We start from the raw sequence: 20,797 nt of genomic DNA, 5'->3' as shown, positions 1-20,797 counted from the left end.
GTTGGCGGTGCACCTGCCGCGGGTGGGGTGGGTGGGGGACAGGGTTAACCGGAAGTCGTCTCAGATCTGCCCCAGGATTTTCAGGTCGCCCTCACCAACTCTTCCAGGGGCCCCTGGGTTACCGAGATGCCTTGGCCTGTCGGGATCCACAGGTGGGCGTCCAGCCTTCTCTGCCACAGTGCCCGCCCCTCGCGAGGTTTCCTCCGGGGGGAGAGAAAGGCACAGGAGGGCTGGGACCCCACACTCCGGTTCTAGAAGGGGCTGGATGCACGCAGAGCCATAGAACTGGGGAGTGTGCCGCCGTCACTTAGCCAAACGTGGGGCGGACGACGAGCTCTAGGCAGTTTTGAGGCGGCGTGGGGAATTTCTGACCTCAGAAACGGTCTGCCACATTGAGAATAAGAACAAGCTATAGGAGATCTGGGTAACATTCAGACCTATTTGATAAAAGGGTTCCCCGGTCCTTTCTTAAAAAAAAAAAAAAAAAAAAAAGATTTATTTATTTGAAAGTCAGAATTACACAGAGGAGAGGGGGAGGGAGAGAGAGAGAGGGCTTCCATCCGCTGGTTCACTCCACAGTTGGCCGCAACAGCCGGAGCTACACCGATCCGAACCAGGAGCCAGGAGCTTTTTCCAGATCTCCCATGCGGGTGCAGGGGCCCAGGCACTTGGGCCATCTTCTGCTTTCCCAGGTCATAGCACAGAGCTGGATCGGAAGTGGAGCAGCCGGGACTTGAACAGGCGCCCATATGGGATGCTGGCGCTTGGGCCAGGGCGTTAACCCGCTGCGCCACAGCGCCGGCCCTGGTCTTTTCCTCTTGAAAGCTGAGGGAATATTAATAAAAGGTGCCAGGGGACCACGGCTTGTGCTTTTTTTGTTGTTGTTGTCTCAGGAATTTGTTCCTCAATTTTCTTACCCTTTTTTTTCTTTAAAGGTTTATTTACCTGAAAGAGTGACAGAGAGGTGGGAACAAACAGATCTTCCATCTACTTGGTCACTGTTCACACTGCCCAGCGGTCCCAAGCCTCCCACATGAGTGGCAGGGGCCCCAGCTCTTGGGCCGTCTTCTGCTACTCTCCCAGGCGCATTAGCAGAGAGCTGGGTCAGAAGCGGAGCAGACAGGGCTTGAACCACCCTGATCTGGGATGCTGGCTTTGTAAGTGGCACCTTAACCGCTGCGCTCCGATGCCAGCCCCCAGTTTTCTCATCCCCCTTCAAATGGGGGTAACCTTTCTCTCCAAGGAATGCTGTGAGCCAGTGACTCCTGGTGGGCAGACTTGTTTGAGTTTGCATTGTAAGTTCAGGTTCTTCATACGCTGTAGCATCATTGCAAATGCATTTTTAGAAGGGACATTCGTGAACTTGTGATCACGTAGGAATTATCATGCACATCCAGTTTATGGAAATACCCCTTGACATAGCAGCATCCGGGTGTCATTACCCCTGAATGTGGGGGGCAGCGGAAGGCGTGGGCAGTGTGTTCTGTGTGTTTATTTTGCATCTGTCCGGATTCCAGCCTAGCTTGCGACGTGGTTTCCACTAAACAGTGCACCGCTTTCCCCCACTGTGTGTCTTACAAGCGGTTATTGTTAAAGAAAAGTCCCTTGCTTTCTGGAGATTTTTTGGGGGGCCTGGCTAAACTTGAGCCGTGCTGCAGAGTTGGGGCCTGTTGTTTGCTTCTTGTCCCATCCCTGTTGGTGGGGACAGCCTGGCCGAGCAGCACCCAGCCCGGCTGTGTCCCGGCTGTGAGTGTTGGGAGTCTCCCGGCCGCTCTTTCTCCTGAGACATGCACCTGCTATGCCGTCACAGGGGCTTGGCTCCTTTCCTAGGGCCTTCTTTATTTTTGCCTCGTATAGTAGTTAGGACGTTTGGATTACGCCTGTTAACTCGAGGCTCAGGAGCTTGTGCAAGCTGTCAGAATGAAAATGGAGTCACTTTTGTCAAACTCTGCCAGTAGCAAAGTAAAGCCAGGCGGGGCGACCGTGTGGCGTGGGATTCCGTGCACCTATCTGTGCTAGCAAGACCCGTCACAGGATACTCTGCCAGGAACTCAGTTTCCTGTCAGAACCAATTAACCTCTGCAGGGTGCCTGCCCCCAAGCTGCCTGCGTGGTCTTGGCCTGACACCGCTCTTGTGACTGACCTGGCCAAGCCAAGGGTTGTTATTTAAAAATAATTCATGTGATGCTCTCCTTTTGCCTTTAAGAACTTTCCCTTGCCTCAGCCTGCTTGAATACACCCCCAGTTGACTGTGGCGTGGTGTTGGTGTTCTGGGTGGCAGTGGCCTTCCCAAATAAATTGGCTACCTTTGAAGAACCTCTCTGTGTTGTTCAGGTTTTGAGCACCTGTGGTACTAGAAAAACGCTTTGTAACAAGTAGGAGCAGAGTACCTTGCTGTTGACTTTTTCAGTTAAAAAACATTGAGCACAGTTGTAGTGCAGGAAGCCCGTGGGTGGTCACCTAGACCTGAAGACTCCCAGTGCCTCTGAGCCCCTGCTCACTGCGCGGCTCGCCTCACCACTCAGAGAACAGTGCAGGGAAGGTGGTGTTCACGCGCGTGCTTTGTTCTTAGCACTTGGAGAGACATGATTTTCAAGCTTTTACTTGAAAAAGTTTTTAATCAGAGCTGCCCATAGAGAAACAACGTAAGCCACGTGTAGTTTCAAATGTAGTGGCTCCTTTAGGAAAAAGTAAAGTGATGGGTTAATTATATTGGTTTAGTCATTCCACAGTGTATGTGTGTGTCAGAATATCACATGGTACCACACAGTTGTATACAGTTGTTACTTGCTTTCTAAAGCAAGTGAAAGTAATATATTGACCTGTTTGTCTGGAATGGCACTTCAGGATGTAATCAGTATAAGAAGTATACTGATAAGAAGTATAAGCGGGCATTTGGCCTCCTGGTTAAGACAGCTACATCACGTATCAGGTCGTCAGGCTTTGATCCCAGGCTCTGGCTCCCGACTCCAGCCCTGACTACTGCAGACTCGGAGTGACTGGGCCCTGCCACTCGGTGGAGGCCCTGAACTGCACCCCCGGCTCTGGCCTGGCCCAACATCGGTCAGTCTGCGCATTTGGGAGTGAACCTCCGCGGGTAAGAGAGCTGTCTGCCCCTCTCTGCCTCTTGACTAATAAAATAAAACTCTTAGTGTAATGAAAAGATTCCAGATGAGGCCTCTTCACGTGCTGTTTTTCTTACTAAGACATGGGACTGCGGGGTGTGTTTCACCTTGGCGGCACGTTTCGAGCACTCCAGGGTCACGTGTGGGTAGTGCCTGCTCTTGTGGACAGCACAGAATCACTGTCAGCAGAACGTAGGATGAAGAAGCATTTTGGTAATGTTCAGTTCTGAGGTTAGAATTTGTGGTTGTGGTCAGTGGTTTTTGTTTTTTTTTTGTTTTTTGTTTTTTAATGTGTTAGTGATTTACAGAGTTGAACTCAGGTCTGATGTCAGAAATTTTGTATCTGTGGTGAAAATGCTTTCTCAGTTTGTGTGTGTGGGGAATCAATCTCTCTCTCTCTCTTTTTTTTTTTTTTGTTTAACCATCTGAACATTTTTTAAGTGTACGATTCAGTGGTATTACTTCTCATTTTAAATAATACCGCCCAGTCATTGGGTAGAAACAGCTTGACTTTTTAAGATAACTAGTAATAAACTCAGTAATAAAATAACCTCGCAAGAAATCGGCAAAAGATTTGGACTTGAAGTGGAGCTGTGAATGGCAACTAAACACATGAAAGAACACCAGTATCAATAGGCACTAAGGAAATGCAAATCAAAAATCAAAGATAGCACTTAGGATCCTATGTGTGTCTGCATGAAAGACTGCCCACGGAGTGCAGGTGGAGGTCTGCTGATGGTGGGAACACATGTCGGTGCAACCGTAAAACCCGAGCACCCCCCACCTCACCATTAGTAGTCATCCCAGTCCCAGCTGTTTACTCAAGGAGTGAAAGCCTGTGTCCTCCTGAAGACTCGGCACGGCAGCTATGTTTGTAACAACCTAAACACGCCTGCCGTCAGTGAGCAGGTGAAACAGCTGTGGTACGGCCAGGAAACGGAGTGCTGCTGAGCGGTAGAAGGGGGGTGCTGGGGGCACAATGACGGGAATGATTCTCAGAACCATCATTGCTGGGGAAAGTAAGCTACACAAAAAGACTTTTTAAAAAAGATTTATTTTATTTATTTGAAAGACAGTTACAGAGAGAGGGAGAGACAGAGAGAGAGGTCTTCCATTCAGTGGTTCACTCCTCAATTGGCCACACTGGCTGGAGCTGGGCCGATCAAAGCCAGGAGCCAGGAGCTTCTTCTGGGTCCACGCAGATGGCCCATGGACTTGGGCCATCTTCCGCTGCTTTCCCAGGCCATAGCAGAGAGCTGGATCAGAAGTGGAGCACCGGGTCTCGAACCGGTGCCCATACGGGATCCTGGCACTGCAGGTGGTGGCTTTACTCATTATGCCACAGTGCAGGTTCCCAAACGGCAATTTTGAAATTGAACAATCAGCAGTGGTCAGGTTGAGTAATGAAATGTCTTGGATCTTAAAGCCCCAGCAAATCAAATTGTGCTCTCCTAAGCCGCTGAACGGCCCTGAGTATCCGAATAGCCCTTGTCTTCTTGTTTTGCCAGCTTTCAGGGACTGTTAGGTTGCTTCGGGGTCAGCTTGGCACCGGGTTACTTATTATCCAGTGGTAACTCGTGGAGGTCACAGTGACCTCAGATAAGACTGAGACCCTGAAACTGATTGTTTTCTCCCTCTCCCTGGTGAGTTGAGTCATCCGTCCTCTGGCCTCTCCTATCCTGGCTTTGTGTTGGCTGATTTATTTCATCTAGCTTCGATGGCAGCAGTGTGTGTGTTCTTGGTTTTCAGCACTTAAGGTTCACTTCAGCCTAGCAGTTCTGTGTGCTGCCCTGTCGTCCTGGAAACATGAGTGCTTTCCCCACACAGCAGCAGGATCCTGTTGAAGCAAATTAATTTGTTTTCCTTTTTAATTTTTTAACTCCATCCCCCTTAAATGTATTTATTTGAAAGGCAGAGTTAACAGAGACAGGGAAAAAGAGAGTGAGAGATCGAGCGATTGATCTCCCATCCTCTGATTCACTCCCCAAATGGCCGTAACAGCTAGGGCTGGGTCAAGCCAGAGCCAGGAGCTTCTTCCAGGTCTCCCACGTGGATGCACTTTGGCCATCTTTTGATGCTTTCCCAGGCCATTAGTAGGGAGCTGGATCGGAAATGGAGCAGCCGAGACTCGAACTGGTGGCCATATGGGATGCCGTCACTGTAGATGGCAGCTAAACCTACCACAGCACCAGCCCCAAAGCAGGTTTCCTAGGTTCCATTACAGCTGATACCCTTGGCTGTCAGGTTAGCCCAGCATACCTTTCCTTTGTGTCTGTGTGTGCGTGTCCCAGTGGGGGAACATTTGGCTCTGAGTAAAACAGGAGACATGGTTGGGTTTTCTCTGCAGTATTAACCCAAAGCAAACAAGGGGTGAGCCTGGGGAGCAGAGACCCCTAGCCCGGGATCAGAGCTGATTACAGCCCTGCCTCTGTGACTAGCCAGTTCTTAACCTGTCCCACTCATGTAACCCTTCCAAGGCTCAGTTACTTGAGCCATAAAATGAGGAGGTTGGACTAGAATTTCCAGTGGTCAAGCAGTAAGAAAATTGTGGCTTGTCGTCATTTTATTATTCCTGCCACCAGCTGTAGAGTGGTGATTAACAGCAGCGTCTGTTTATTGAACACTTGTGCCAGCTGCTACTACACTGATGGCTCCATGTGCCACAGTGCCAGTTCACCTTCACAGCACTACCGTGGGATGCATAACCCCATTGTACAGATGAGAAGACCGGAAGGTGGAACATTGTCTGCCTGAGATGACAAAGCTCTGAAGAGACAAGGGCTAGTTTTGCTAGTAGCCTTTTCAGGTGTCTGTGTGCTTTACTAAGTCCACAATGCAAAGATGCATTTATTTAATTATTTATTTACTTGTGAGACGGCTCCCAGCCACTGACTCACTTCCCAAAATGCCCATGGTGGCTTCAGGCCAGAGGCTGAATGAAGTTGAAGCCGGGAGCTGGGGGCTCAGTCCAGGTCTCACGGGTGGCAGGGATCGAGCTGCCTCCCAGCGTGCACATCTGCTGGCAGCCAGGTTGCAAGGCCCGAGCACAGCAGCAGGGGGCGTCTTAACCGGTGTGCCAGATGCACGCCAGGGCCACAGCTGCAAGGGAAGACACGGCTGGCGCTCTTCTTCAGAGAGGGCGTCCCCATCATCTGCCTGCCGTCCTGCAGAGTCCAGCTCAAGGGAGTGTCTCCCGAGAGAGCCTGCTTTTTGGAAAAAGATAGATTTTTGTCATAAACACAGAAAGGGAGAGAGAGTGAGCAAGTGAGTGAGAGAAGACAGAGAATATCTTCTCTTGGCTGGTTCACGCCCCAGATGGCCACAACAGCCGGGGCTGTGCCAGTCTGAAGCCCAGAGCCAGGAACTCCATCCGGGTCTCCCACGAGGGTGACAGGGGTTCAGGCACTTGGGCCATCTTCTGCTGCCTCCCCACGTGCTTTAGCAGGGAGCTGGATGGGAGAGCAGCCAACACTCAAGGTGGCATTCTGTCCTGTGGGATGGGTGTGTCCCCAGCATGGGCTTAACGTGCTGCACCACAAGGCCTGTCCCTAAGCAGCCTGTTTTTTTTTGTTTTTTTTTTTGTTTTTTTTTTTTGACAGGCAGAGTGGATAGTGAGAGAGAGAGAGAAAGGTCTTCCTTTTTTCTTGCCGTTGGTTCACCCTCCAGCGGCCGGTGCATCGTGCTGATCCAAAGCCAGGAACCAGGTGCTTCTCCTGGTCTCCCATGCGGGTGCAGGGCCCAAGGACTTGGACCATCCTCCACTGCCTTCCTGGGCCATAGCAGAGAGCTGGCCTGGAAGAGGGGCAACCGAGATAGAATCTGGCACCCCAACCAGGACTAGAACCCGGTGTGCCGGCGCCTCAAGGCGGAGGATTAGCCTGTTAAGCCACGGCGCCGACCCAAGCAGCCTGCTTTTGAATGTCACTCAGTCCTACGTTATTTTTTCTAACTTTGTGGAGGTACGGTTCACACACTATATATCTCACCTGAAGCTACAGTTCACTGGTGTTTATTTCTAGATATTTGCAGCTGTCACCAGGTGCATCATAGAAGGCTTTTATCATCTGGAAAAGAAACCATGCCCTGTAGCTATCAGTCCCTTATCTCTGCCACTGAGCCACTTTCTGTCGCTGCATTGCCCGCTTCATGTAAATGTGTTACAGAAAGAGTGATCCTTTGTGACTGGCTGCTTTCACTCAGGATGGTGTTGTGCAGGTGGTCTGTGCTGAGGCATGCATCTGTTCCTCACGGCGTGGTCTGTGTCGGTCTGGTCCCATGTGAAGCTCTCAGGACCCAGTCATGGAGTGGCACTGACTCAGTCCAGTCCAAAGTCCCGCCTCCGGACACTATAATAGGATTATGTTTGCAGCCTCTTCCACCTGAGTGAACCTAAGACTTTGGGGACAAGTCTTTAAACCGTAGCAGGTGTCCCAAGCAAATCTGCTTTTGCCGGCTTGATCTGCCCGAGTGCTCTCTGGGACTGATCGGCTTCTGCCAGCTCCCATCTTCCTGTCGCCGGAGGTCCTCTCAGCTCTGCTGTGCCTCTGTCTGTAGTCCTCCACCACCCTGCCCCTGCCTTTTAATTACAGAGCAGGCTCCCTCCCAGATGCCCACAGTGGCTGAACACGGGCCAGCCAAGGCCAGGAGCTGGGTGCTCAGTACAGGTCTTTGATGTGCATGATAGGAACCCAGCCGCTTGAGCCCTCACCACCGCCTCCTGGGGTGTGCATTGGCGGGAAGCTGGAGTTAGAAGCTGAGCTAGGGCACAAACCTGGGAGGTCTGAAGTGGGATGCCAGACTTCCTGACCGGGGTCTTACTGCTGGGCTGAATGCCTGCCCCCTCCCCCACTGCTTTCAGTTAGAGAACAGCATGCGTGTTACTTGTGATCAGATAGGAGGTTGGTGGTGGTCTCAGTACCTCCCCCCGCCTCTCCCAGCCCTCAGGGCCTTTCCAGGTGGAGAATTGGTGCCTTCTGTGGGCCCGCTGCCCTCCCCCTGCCTCCTGGAGTCAGGGACTGCCTTCTGACTGCTGGCATTCGCGCAGTGCGCTGTCTTTCCCTGGGTTCCTACACCGGGCTGTTCAGACTGGCTGTGGCTCTGTTTGTCTGCAGGTCAGGCCACGTGCAGTTTCCGGGCGGGATCGGCGCAGCCCAGCTGTTGAGGATTGTCAGCTCTGTCGCGCGGTAGTTGGAAGAGATTTCTCCTTCCGGTGTTGTCATTCCTTCTCGGGAAGCATCCTCTTCCCCGTGACCAGGGCCCAGCACAGTACTAGTAACAGCCCACGCGTCTTAGGCTCTACCTTTCCCGGGCACTGTGTGAAGAGAGCTTTACATCTCTTGTAAGGGTTCCAACGGTGCTCTCAGCAGACGTTGCTAAAGAAGCTCAGATCCAGCGATTTACCCGAAGTCACGCTGCGTTACTAGTTAAGCAAGGAGCCAGGATTCAAACCCTGCTGTATTTCTTCTGGTTTCTGAGCCAGGAGAATGCAATGCCCATTCAGAAGGATTACTGCAGGTCCTTAAAGATTCCGAAAGGAGAAACGTGGAGGCAGCAGTGGGAGCCTGTGTCCTGTGTCTCCCCAGAGACACTTCACAAATACCTGTAACCTGTGGGTTTCTCCTTCCCCCCCTCCCTTGCAGGCGGTGCTGTTGGGAACAGTGCTGTTTCTGATCAGTGTGTGTGAATGGGTCTTACTAACAGGTGACAGTATTCCATTGTGTCCTCAGTTGATGGACAGTGGTTTTTATTTTTTTGGTGTTATGGTGCTGCACTCAGTAACCTAGCACATACTGTCATTGTGCATGTAGTGTAAAAGTAGCACCGAATTTCTCATGCTTGGTCCTGTTGACACTTGGGGAAAATGTCCCTGCGTCATGATAGCTATCCTGTACATTATGGGACGTTGAACGTCATCTGTGCGCCCGTGCCAGTGATGCTCCCAGCCCGAATTGTCACAACCAGATACATCTGCAGACACTGCCACCTGTTCCCCAGGCGGCCGGCACCTGCCCCCGATCGGGGATACATTTCAGTGTGCAGGCTTGCTGGAGCTAAGCTTATGTACGTTGTTTTTCTTACAGGCAGCGCTGTTTGAGGGTTTTCCCGTTCTCCACTGCAGTAGTTTACCAGAACTTTTTGGCCGTCTCACTGTAATTGGAATTCTGAGTCCTCCTTTATCCGGGCGCTTACTGCTTTGGGGCTCGAGGGCTCACGTCATCCTTACAGTTTGGTACCTAGAGTTGTTGGCAGTCCCCTGGGTTTCTTGTGATCTAATGAAGTGGCAGACGGCAGCACTTCCTGGGGTCCCGGGGTGTGAGGCTGTGCCGGGTGTGCTTTCCATAGGCATGTATCCTGCGTGGTTATGCAGCACGTCTTACCTTTGGGGTCGGCGTGTGTCATCTCTAGCCAGATTCTGACAGTTGTGTCCCCTGACTGGGATGTGTCGCAAGCAGCCAGCTGAAAGCAGCTGCCTCGCCATCAGCTCAGAACTGGCCTTGCTGCTCCATTTGAATTGACTTCCCTCTGTCATTTTTTTCTCCCATTTTTTCTTTGGTAGCCGTCATCAAAGTTTGGGAGGTATGCTTTTGTTTAATGCTCGTCTCTAGGCATGTTTGTTCCCTGCTAAATAACTGACACCCAGCAGTGTCCAGCACATACTGTCTGCCTGTGGTTGTCTGCCCTTGCGTGGGCTGGGGGGCTGAGTTCACCCAGCAGGGGCTCCGTTGCTTCCTAGGGTGAAGGCTTCCTCAAAGGCTCAGAACTGGCTGGCTGCTTCTGTTTTTCTCAGAACGTCCGGGCTCTTGGGGAGCTCTGGTCTGGCATCAGGCTGGGCAAGGTCGAAGGACAAGGCTGCCCCACCTTGCGCTCTGGAAGGGGTCGTAGCTGTGTTTACTTGAAGCAAGGCGGAGCTCTGCTGAGCCAGCAGTTACCTGGAAATGGCGCCTCGATGGGCCTCAGCACCTCTCGGCTGCCATGGGCCATTAGGGTGTCTCTGACGTCATTCCTGGGCCACATGGAGTTAGCAGCTTAGAAAATGGCCTGCTAACCATTGATTGAGTTAGAGATTGGTGGATTTGGTGTGGCAGGGCCAGATATGCACACACACAAACGCACCTCATAGATGTGGAAGTCTGTGTCAAAGGGGGCCTTACGGCACCAGTTGCCCCAAGCCTTAATGATTTCTCACCAATCCCGGCAAGATGGTGGAGAACTAACTTATTTTCTTTCTTTCTTTCTTTCTTTCTTTCTTTCTTTCTTTCTTTCTTTCTTTCTTTCTTTCTTTCTTTTTTAAAAGGCAGAGTGGATAGTGAGAGAGAGAGACAGAGAGAAAGGTCTTCCTTTTTGCCATTGGTTCACCCTCCAATGGCCACTGCAGCTGGCATATCGTGCTGATCCGAAGCCAGGAGCCAGGTGCTTCTCCTGGTCTCCCATGCGGGTGCAGGGCCCAAGCACTTGGGCCATCCTCCACTGCCTTCCTGGGCCACAGCAGAGAGCTGGCTTGGAAGAGGAGCAACTGGGACTAGAATCCGGCGCCCATATGGGATGCCGGCGCTGCAGGCGGAGGATTAACCAAGTGAGCCACGGCACCGGCCCCGGAGAACTTTCTTGTCCACAGTTCGCTTGCTGTTTCCTCTACTTCTGAGAATCTACGGGAAGGTTGTTGAGTGCTGGCGGGATACCTCGTTTGGCTACTTCACTTGTTCCCCGTTCCAGAGGCTGCACTCAGTGACAAGAGCTGGGGTGGGGGCAGCAAGTGGAGCAGTCACTTCCTCTGTAGAGGGCCAGAGAGTAAACATTCAGGCTTCAGGCTTCGCTTCGCCGGTTTGTCACACCTCCTTCCCATGCCTTTAAAGACCTGAAAGCTGCTCTAGCTTGTGAGCCTTGTGAAAAAGGCCGTAGCCAGATTTAGCTCCTGGCAATGTTTTGCCAACCCCTGGACTAGGTGAAGAAATGAGTTTCTTGCTACATGTGTTTAGTTAATGTTTTGGGGACATGACCCCAGAATCACCTTGGGAATTCTCAGTTGATTGTGATCCAAAAAAAAGCAGTCTAAGCCGGAGTTGGGGTGGGGGAGGCACGGGGGCCTAGTGTCGGTCACTGGGCACATGGGACTCGTGGTGACCTTGAGCAGTGGGCCAGAGGGCTCCTGCTGCCTCTCCCTCGGAAGCCGGGGGTCTGGGAGGGGAAAGTAGGTTGGTGTGGCCCTGGGCTTAGGCTGGGACCGGACAGGCGGAAGGAGTGCAGGAGCATGGCTTCACACCTGGCGGAAGCAGTCAGCCGGGTGGACAGTTTGTAACAGTGGAGCGCGCCTCTGTCCCCTGGATTCCGAGAACAGCAGAATCTGATGCAAGAATCAGATCTGCCATGTGGTTTTCCTCCGGTCACGGGGAGGGAAGCGCGGTGGAGCAGGCAGGGCACGGGGGAAGTGTCCTTTATTTCAGGGTGGTTTGGGCTGCGGGACAGCATAGGTGTGAAGGAGCCGGGGCGCTGAGACCCGGGGCTCGTCCTGGTTCCTGCCGCACCACTATGGCTGCGTGGCCCTGGGGGTGTCTTAAGCTTCTGAGCCTCTCTGTCAGTAGCAGTGATGACAGGCCCTCCCCGGGACAGTTGTGAGAAGTAAGTGGATAGGATGTGTACGCCGCCTGTTAGCTTAGCGCCTGTCGTGCAGGCAGGCGGTAACTTAGCAATAGTCGCGTGAGAGTGGAAGAAGTACAGGATCAGAAATAGGAACTAGCGTGTGTGACTCAGGGCCACCGAAATGTCGTGTCCTTGGGGGGCACTGGATTACTGGCTGCGGGACGTGGAGCGGGGGGGCGCGGGGGAGAGGGCTGGGTCTGTGTCTGCCTCTCGCTCAGCCTCCTGATGTGTGGGATAACCAGATGAGGTGCCGTGTGGAAGGTTTGAGTTCTGCACAGCACTGGGGAGACTGCATGAGGTCAGTACCCGTTGATCTGTTCAGGGTCTTGACCTCAATAACAGCTGCTTGCAGTGATGGACGTGCAGCCGGAGACTGGACAGGGTACTCCACGGTCAGCACTTGTGTGTGTTGGTCACTTGTGATCTGGAGTTAGTAACGTAACACTGAGATACTTGTGTGAGATATTTGAAATAGTGGGATTTAAAAATGAGCAGCCGGTGCAGTCAGGTAGGCTGGAGGGATTTAATCTCCAGATAGAAAGTGCGACTGTGTCTTGGAAAAGTCACAACGCGTATTTCTTATCCCTCGCAATTCTGTTTCCAGGAACTTGCCCTGGACGTGTATTTCCTGTGTGCATTTTGTGTGCTAAATCCCGTGTGCACCAGTTACTCATGCCACGCTATGTGTAACAGTGAAGTGTGCAGCCTTCGGAGACTGACTCACGAAGTTAGTTACGGTGGTCCGGCTGAAACCACAGCTTTCAAAAGTGAGGGTGGTGTGTGCTGATGGACCGCCCCTCGCCCCACCCCCAAAGACAGGCACTCAGCCACAGCACACTAGAAACGAGGTGAAGAGCAGTGTTGCCAGGCGGGTGGGAGGGCATGCGTGGGTTCCTGTGTGTGTGAGCCTATGCACCGCCCGGGGAGAGCCACCGGCCTGGCAGTGTGGCTGTGGCTGTGGCTGTGGCTGTGGCTGTGGCAAGCTCTGGAAACGGGAGGGAGGGAGATTTGCTGTTCGGAGTATACCTTTTTATCTTTTTTTGACAGTGAGAAAGAGAGAGAGAAAGGTCTTCCTTCCGTTGGTTCACCCCCCAAATGGCCGCTATGGCCGTTGCACTGCACTGATCTGAAGCCAGGAGCCAGGTGCCCCCTCCTGGTCTCCCATGCGGGTGCAGGGCCCAAGCACTTGGGCCATCCTCCACTGCCCTCCTGGGCCACAGCAGAGAGCTGGCCTGGAAGAGGAGCAACTGGGACAGAATCCGGCACCCCAACCGGGACTAGAACCTCGGGTGCCGGCGCCGCAGGCAGAGGATTAGCCTATTGAGCCGCGGTGCCGGCCTTTCACACACGTCATTTCTATTTTAAAGCGTGGGTGACCGCATATTCTATCATTAGAGCTGAAAACCGCACCGTGTGTGTGTGTGCGGTCTGTGCCGGCTTGGTCCCCTGACCTTGGTGACCGGACACGCCGGCCCTGAGGCAGGCTCCCCGCACCTGCCCCCCAGTGTCCTGATGGTTCTCCCTCTGGCCGGCGTGACTGACGCTGTCTCTCTTTCCACCTCCAGCTTTGGCAGCATGTAAGCACCTTTTTGCCAAGAGCCCAGGTCACCGCTGTGCAGGGGCCTTAGGGAGAAGACTGTCGAGAGGGAGCCAATGCCAGACGCGACCGGCGTCTCGCTCGCCGCGGGCAGCATGCGCCACTGTGTGCCAGCCTCTGCGTCCTGCTGGCTCAGACTGTAGCTCTCCAGGTAGGAGGGTCCTGGGAGCCACAGCGCCAAGAGCCGCTCCAGAGGGGAGCACGGCCAGATGTGAATGCTCCGCGGTGGACATGATTCACAGCCTGCGGAGGAACTTTGAAGTAAAATGATTATTTAATTTCCAGATACTCAAGTTCAAAAGCCTTCTGTGTGAAGTGCCAGCAGTCACGCCACCTCCTCAGAAGTGATCAGGATCTTTCTTCTTGGTACTTCTGGCACCGACAGACCTGCAGGACAGATTTAGCTGCTAGATGCTCTTGGACAGGAAAAACACACCTCTGGAAGCAGCAGCGGGCTAGCGGCACAGAGGCCCCTCGCTCGCACGGACGCTCAGCCTGGCCTCGCATGCATCTCCCTGCCTTGGTCACCTCCTCGGCCCGTCTGTTCGGGGGAGACCCGGCACTCCCAGGCTGCCTCCTGCGGCCCTTCCCTGCTGTCGCTCCCCGCCCCCGCCGTCTGCCCGGGCCGGCGAGCCATGTGAGCCGTGGAATGGAGTGTGCCCCCCGCCAGGGACGTGCTCGCTGTCGCCGGCCGGCGCTGTCGGGAAGGACCCTCTGAAACCTGTGCTGTGTGCGTGGTGGGGCGCCAGCCTTGCGGGGCCTCCACCATGCTCCTGCTGCTGCCTTTTGATAGCCTGATCGTCAGCCTGCTGGGCCTCTCCCTGACCGTCCTCTTCACCCTGCTGCTCGTGTTCATCATCGTCCCGGCCGTTTTTGGAGTCTCCTTTGGCATCCGGAAGCTCTACATGAAAACGCTGTTGAAAATCTTCGCGGTGAGTAGGCTGCTTCCCAGGCGAGCGTGCGTTTTCTTAGCTGGCTGGCTGTGAGCGCTGTCGGCTTCGGAGAGAGGTGGGGGGACGGGCAGCGGCGTTTTGAGGAGAGAGAGTTAACGAAACATGTGCCTCTCAAGCCTTCGCCAGTCTGTCTTCTGGAGCTCAGCGCCCAGTGTGTGGGATTCATGCGGTGCTAACCACGCCTGCCTGTTGACCGCAAAGACAGTGGGGCTTAGGGTTACGGACAGAAGCTTACGAGACTCTGCCCCTCTTAGGTGGCTGTGGCGGCGCACCTGCTGCCCCAATCCCCTCCCTGGCTGGCGCCGGAGGGCCTTTTCTCTCCCAAGCATTCATCTGAAGGAGGTTCTTGCATTTCAGACCAGAAGAATGAATGGGGGGGGGGGTGCTGTAGGTTGTTTGGTTTTCTTAAAAATGAAGGGAAAGGATAGTGAGTTTCTCGACGTGTGTCAGGACTTCCCGGAGTGCACCCTGGAGCAGGACTGGTCACGTTGCAAAGCAGGCAGTTTCCTGGAAGGGGTCTGTGCAGCTGTCCAGAGAGTGGATGGCACGGTTCCAACGTCTGTTTTCAGTAGCCACCCACCAAGACCTGGTAGAATGTGAGAAACACACTCACGATGGTAAAAATAGCACAGTGTGTTTGTTCATGTGCTATCTTATGGCTTATGGACTAATTTTTTTCATTTTCCTCTGCTTCCTTATAACTCTAGTAGGCAGAATAAATACCTGTATTTCAGTGAACAAGGAGGCCCCGATTAAGGGAGCCGTAGGCAGTGTTACTTTACAGTGGGAAGTGTGTCTGTGAGCATCATTGAATCATGAGTTCTATCTTTTTGGCATTTAATATCCTTACAAGAACATGATTTCTTTTTTAGAAAAAATTAATTTGTTTGTTTGAAAGACAGAATTACACAGAGAGAGAAGAAGAAGCAGAGAGAGAGAGAGAGAGAGAGAGGTCTTCCATCCGCTGGTTCACTCGTCAATTGGCCGCAACAGCGGAGCTGCGCCGATATAGAGCCAGGAGCTTCTTCCAGGTCTCCCACATGGGTGCAGGGGCCCAAGGACTTGGGCTATCATATTCTGCTTCCCCAGGCCGTAGCAGGGAGCTGGATCAGAGGTAGAGCAGGGGCCGGCGCTGTGGTGTAGTGGGTAAAGCTGCCGGCTGCGCCACTTCTTATCTAGCTGTCTGCTATGGCCTGGGAAAGCAGTAGAAGATGGCCCAAGTCCTTGGGCCCCTGTACCCACGTGGGAGACCTGGAAGAAGCTCCTGGCTCCTGACTTTGGATCGCTCAGCTCTGGTCGTTGCGGACAATTGGAGAGTGAACCAGTGGCTGAAAGACCTCTCTCTCTCTCTCTCTGCCTCTCCTCTCTCTGTTTAACTCTGACTTTCAAATAAATAAATAAATAAAAGGAAGTGGAGCAGCCGGGACTTGAACGGGCACTCATATGGGATGCCAGCACTCCAGGCGGCAGTTTTACCCGCTACACCACAACACGGGCCTCAAGAATATGATTTCTGTTACACTGTGAAACCTTGAGGTGAAAGTAAGCAGCTCCACTGTTGTCCACTGTTCACAGTGTAGAACCACTGCCACCTCTGTATATTTGAGTATTTTTTTCAGGATTATCAGTATCATATATTTATTATTATTTATTTGAAAGACAGAGCTTCCATCTGGTGATTGACTCCCCAAACGCCCGAAATGGTCCTGGTCAGACCGAAGCCAGGAACTCGGAATTGAATCTGAGTCTCTGGTGTTGCCGGCAGGGGTCTGGTGTGTTGGCAGGAAGCTGGACTCTCAGGCTGAGCCAGCACACAAACCAGATCCTCTGATACGGGCTGCAGGTATTCCACCCTGTGCTCATCCCGGGCTGCTTCGAGTGGGCTACAGATGGGCAGCACGAGTGTCCTGGGAGCTGGTTAGTGTGGGGATCTCAGCGCTGCCACGTTAAAGGCTGCGGTTCAAGATATAGGTGATTCATAAGCCCGCGGGAACTGAGAAGTGGCCTCGCGTTGTGGCACAGAAGGTTAAGCCCCATCCCATAGTGGGGTGCCAGTTTGAGTCGCAGCTGCTCTACTTCTGACCCAGCTCCCTGCTAATGCACCTGGGAAAGCGCAGAACATGGCCCAGATACCTGGGTCTCCGCCTCCCACAGGGGAGAATTGGATAGGGTTTCTGGCTTTGGCCTGGCCCATACCTGGTTGTTTTAGCCTTTTGCGGGGTGAACCAGTGGATGGAGTATCTCTGTGTCTTCCCATCTCTCTCTTTCACTCTTTCAAATAAATAAATAAATTTGAAAAAAATTTGAGAAGTAGTGATCCAGTCTTTTGGATTGTCTATTTTGCTAATGTGGAATGTTTGTTTATTTTCACTTTGAGAGATTTACATACCAAATGCCCGCAGTGGCCAGAACCAGGCCGAACTCAAACCAGAAGCCCAGAACCCAATCCAAGCTTCCCGTAGGTTGGCTGGAGCCCAGTGGCTTGAGTCATCTCCACTGCTTCCCAAGTCTGCATTGTCAGGAAGCAGGAAATGCGAGCCAGAGCTGGAACTCGAACCCAGGCAGTCTGACATGGGATGCCTGCACGTACTGTGCTTATTTGAATTCAGTTCTCTGAAAAAGTCTTTAGTGGAACCCGGGATCACTGCCCAGGCCCTGTGCCGCCGGAGAGGACCTGCAGTAGGTGGAGGTCGAGCAGGCCTTTCAGACATGACAGTGGCGCCTGCCTTTGCGGTCACTGTGTGAGCAAGTGCCACTTTCACGGGCTGTGGCAGTTGACTTTTTTAAGAATGATGAGCCCAGGGCTCCTGCTGTAGTTAAAGCTTCACTTGGCTGACTTTGGGCAGGACAGAGGCCCAGGATCCATGTGTAGTCCTTACTCCACCTTGAAATTGTCCCCCACAAGTAGCATTTTAGAGTTTATAGCCAAGTACCTCCTTCTGGTCAGACTGTGTATCTAGGATGTCCGTTCGGTGACTGGCAGTGTAGATGGCAGTTACACAGCAGGAGATTCGTTAAGTGTGTAGTGTGGGCCGGTCTGTGGGATGTGTCAGCCTGAGCCATCAGAGACTGTTTGAAGCCATGTCTTGAAAAGCACTGATCTGGGCCACCAGGATTTATAAGTGGGATGGGCATAGCATGAATACATTGGGGACCTTGAGATTTAGAATTCCAGAACGGAGGTTCATGCATCTTCTTCCCAGAGGAATGTCCAGGCACTCAGAGGTTCCTGGCTGTGACGGCCGGGCCCTGTGCTGCAGAGAGGAGAGGGCCACCGCTGTCAGCAGGGGCACGGTGTCCCCGGAGGAGGGTCAGGCCTTCATCCTCTCTCTGCTCTGCCTGGCTCGCAGTGGCCAGAGGGACCAGAATGCTGTGTGACCAAGGTGGTGTTATGTGTAAGCTGGATTTGGCCAGGCTGGTGTCCGGCCTTGGAAAGTGCCCATCTGTGTCTCCGTGTGTGCATCTCAGCCACACCTGTGCCTGTGGCTGTTTGTGTGGACTGTTTTTCAGTGGGGGCTGCTGTAACAGCTGTAGACTGGGGTGGGGGGGTGCTGTGAGACACATTTATTCGCCAGTTTAGAGGCCCGGAAGCCCACCGTTAGGACACGGTGGGTTGGGAACCTGTGTGACTCATAGCCATCTCTTCTTGCTGTGCCCTCGTGCTGTGGGAGGGGTGAGGGGTGAAGGAGCTTGTCGGAGCTCTGATCCACACGTGAGCATGCTGCCTTCACACCATATCACCTCCCCGAGACCTCACCTCGGAACACTACAACGCTCCGCATCCCACCTGGGGGAGACACAGACACACAGTCTGCAGCAGAGAGACTCTCTGTCTTTGCTTCTTCACTCCTTTCTACACTGGGGCACTATTCATAATTTCAGAGCTGGAAGAAAGCTCAAAGATCAATCTTCCACCCCCTGGTTCACTTCCCCTGGTTCAGCAGTAGCCAGGGCTGGCCCAGGCCAAAGCCAGGAGCCTGAATGCCATCGGGATCTCTTCCCACGTGGGTGACAGGGGCCCAAGCACTTGGGCTTCCCAGGAAGCTGGATCAGAAGCAGGGCTGCTGGTGTGGGATGCCAGTGTCTAACCCACTGTGCCACAATGCCGGCCCCTTGGAGATCATCCTAATGCCGTGACTCTCCCCGTGACTGTATATTGTACAAATACAGACTTACGGGGCTGGGCATTTGGCCTCGCGGTTAAGATGCTGCTCGTGGCGCTGCACCCCACGCTGGAGTGCCTGGGTTCCATTCCAGGCTCCATCTCCTAACTAGCTTCCCGCTGATGCATGCTGGGGCGGGGGTGGGGAGCAGTGCTGATGGCTTGACTGATTGGGTTCCTGCCACCCCCACGGGAGACCTGGATTGAGTTCCCGCCCCATGGCCGTGGTAGGTGTTTGGGGAGAGAGCCAGTGGACACGTGATCTCTCTCTCTCACCGCGCTGCGAGGAATCCAGGCCACAGGTAGGTGTTCGGCTCCCAGCTCCGGAAGGCTCTGACGGCCTGTATGAGCTGCCCGACCTGGGAGCGAGCAGACGCTTCCAAGGATTGCAGCCCCTGGCATCAAGCCGCCCAAAGCCGGAGGTCCGGAGTGGAGTCACCAGCGGTTAGGGGTGATAGCAACATAACACAGCAGTAGGTAAACAGCTGACCTAGCGCTGGAGGGAAGGTTCCCCGTGTCCCACAGCACGTCTGGCAGCACACACTCGGGGCTGCGGTGGTTTGAGTGTGTTCCTGCCTCTGTGGCCGTTTTCACATTGTACTAGATGACCTTCGGAGAGCCCGTTACAGCCGGCCAGCTCCCGGCAGAGCTGGGGAGGCCCTGCTTGCCAGCAGTGTCCCAGGATTGCTTCACCCTGCGTGAAGGAAGCTGGCTGGATACTGTGAACCCACCATGGGGGTCAAGGTCTCTTGTGCTCCCTGTCTGGGACGCCTGGCTCCGCGGTGCCCTGTGACTGCTGAGTCCCTGGAGACCTGTGTGTGCAGAGAACAGCCTGCTTGTCTGTGCTTCGGATGCTAGTGAGCTGGAGAGGAGAGGGGAAAGGTGAACAGAAGTGGCCTGGGTTTGCCTGATGACGGGGCTGGTCGTGTCAGAGAAGAGAGGCCTGCTGTGGCCTGATCAGTGTTGCCAGGACTGGCGAAGAGGCGGGAACGGGCCGTGATGGGTTGGGATTAGGCAGCCCTAACTTGGGTGCCGAAACCTGAGCTGCGTCATTGAGCTTGCAGGGATGCCCGCGTCACGTGGTCGCAGGGGAGCAGGTCGTTTGGCAGTGTGATCTTCACGTAGCCTTGTGAGAGGACAGACTGCAGGAGGGGATTGTTTGGGTCAGGAAAGATGATAGGAAGTGCTTTTAAGTTTTGTTTCAGGTCTGTTTGCATGTAGATACCTCAGGGAAGTGAAATTATTGGATGAGGAATTAGATGCAGCCTCACCGCCTGTCTTGCCCTGGCACTGAGTGCAAGGTGCCCTGTCAGACCGTGCTGGAACGCACAGGCGGAGGAGGCCTGGCTCCTGCCCCCAGGGGGCTTGCCGTCTGGCAGCGTGAGTGTGTGTGCAGGGCTGGCGTCGTGGCACAGCACGTTAAATCTCTGTGTGGGACACCTGCAACCCAAGTCACAGCACCAGCTGAGTCCCTGCTGCTCCACCTCCAGTCCAGCTCCCTGCCGATGCTCCTGGGAAAGCAGTGGAAGACGGCCCAAGTGCTTGGGCCGCTGCCACCCACGCGGGAGATGCAGATGGAATTTAGGCTCCTGGCTTCGACCTGGCCAGCCCAGGCCATAGGTGCCATTTAGGGAGCGAACCAGCAGATCAAAGCTGTCTGTCTGTCACACTGCCTTTCAAATAAGCAAGTCAGTGAATCTTTTAAAAATGTGTAATAGCTAACTCCGAATGTGATGCCAGTAACATAAGCAGGCACAAACTAATTGTGATTGCAGGAATTGGGCAGGGAACATTTCGTGAAATATTTGGCATTTGAAATGGATCTTTTTTAAATGTTAACATATTTATTTTTCATCTACTGAAAAGGGAGAGGGATCTTCCATTCCCTGGTTCACTCCCAAATGGCTGCAACAGTTATACCTGGACCAGGCTGAAGCCAGGAGCCCAGAACTCCCAGCCAGGTCTCCCACGGGTGTTGGGGCCTCAAGCACTTAAGCTATTGCCTGCTGCCCCTCAGGGTGCATTTGCAAGGAAGCTGGATCAGAAACAGCGAGCGGAACTCCAGCTCCAGTATGGGGTGCAGATGTAGATGCAGCTTCACCCGCTGCACCACAGTGCCCCCCCACCCCCCGCACCGGATCCTAAACAGGGAAAGGATAGAGCATTCTAGAAGCACAGTAGGTAAGATGAAAAAGTGTGACCCTGCTTAGCGGCAGCACACCGCTCCACAGAGCAAGAACCTTTGTGCTTAGAAGAGGAATGATATGGGCTCCAGTCCTGAACATTTCTTTTTTTTTTTTTTTTATTTGACAGAGTTAGACAG

The 20,797-nt window shown here is 53.5% G+C and overlaps 1 protein-coding gene across 2 annotated transcripts in view; it reads left to right on the top strand.

The window, feature by feature from the left end:
* Positions 1–20,797, top strand: part of GPAT4 (glycerol-3-phosphate acyltransferase 4) — a 32,239-nt gene that overhangs the window by 635 nt on the left and 10,807 nt on the right. Inside the window, exons 2-3 of one of the 2 annotated variants that reach the window (XM_062213755.1) lie at positions 13,328–13,510; positions 13,645–14,291. In XM_062213755.1, the coding sequence (XP_062069739.1) occupies positions 14,127–14,291 (165 nt within the window). In that variant the 5' untranslated portion in view covers positions 13,328–13,510; positions 13,645–14,126. The remainder of the gene's footprint in view (positions 1–13,327; positions 13,511–13,644; positions 14,292–20,797) is intronic. The other variant, XM_062213756.1, reaches the window with a different exon arrangement.

The sequence above is a fragment of the Lepus europaeus genome, chromosome 16 (assembly GCF_033115175.1).
Source record: "Lepus europaeus isolate LE1 chromosome 16, mLepTim1.pri, whole genome shotgun sequence".
Classification (NCBI taxonomy): Eukaryota; Metazoa; Chordata; class Mammalia; order Lagomorpha; family Leporidae; genus Lepus; species Lepus europaeus.
Note: the sequence above shows the minus strand (reverse complement) of the source record. Positions and strands in the feature narration are given on the sequence as shown.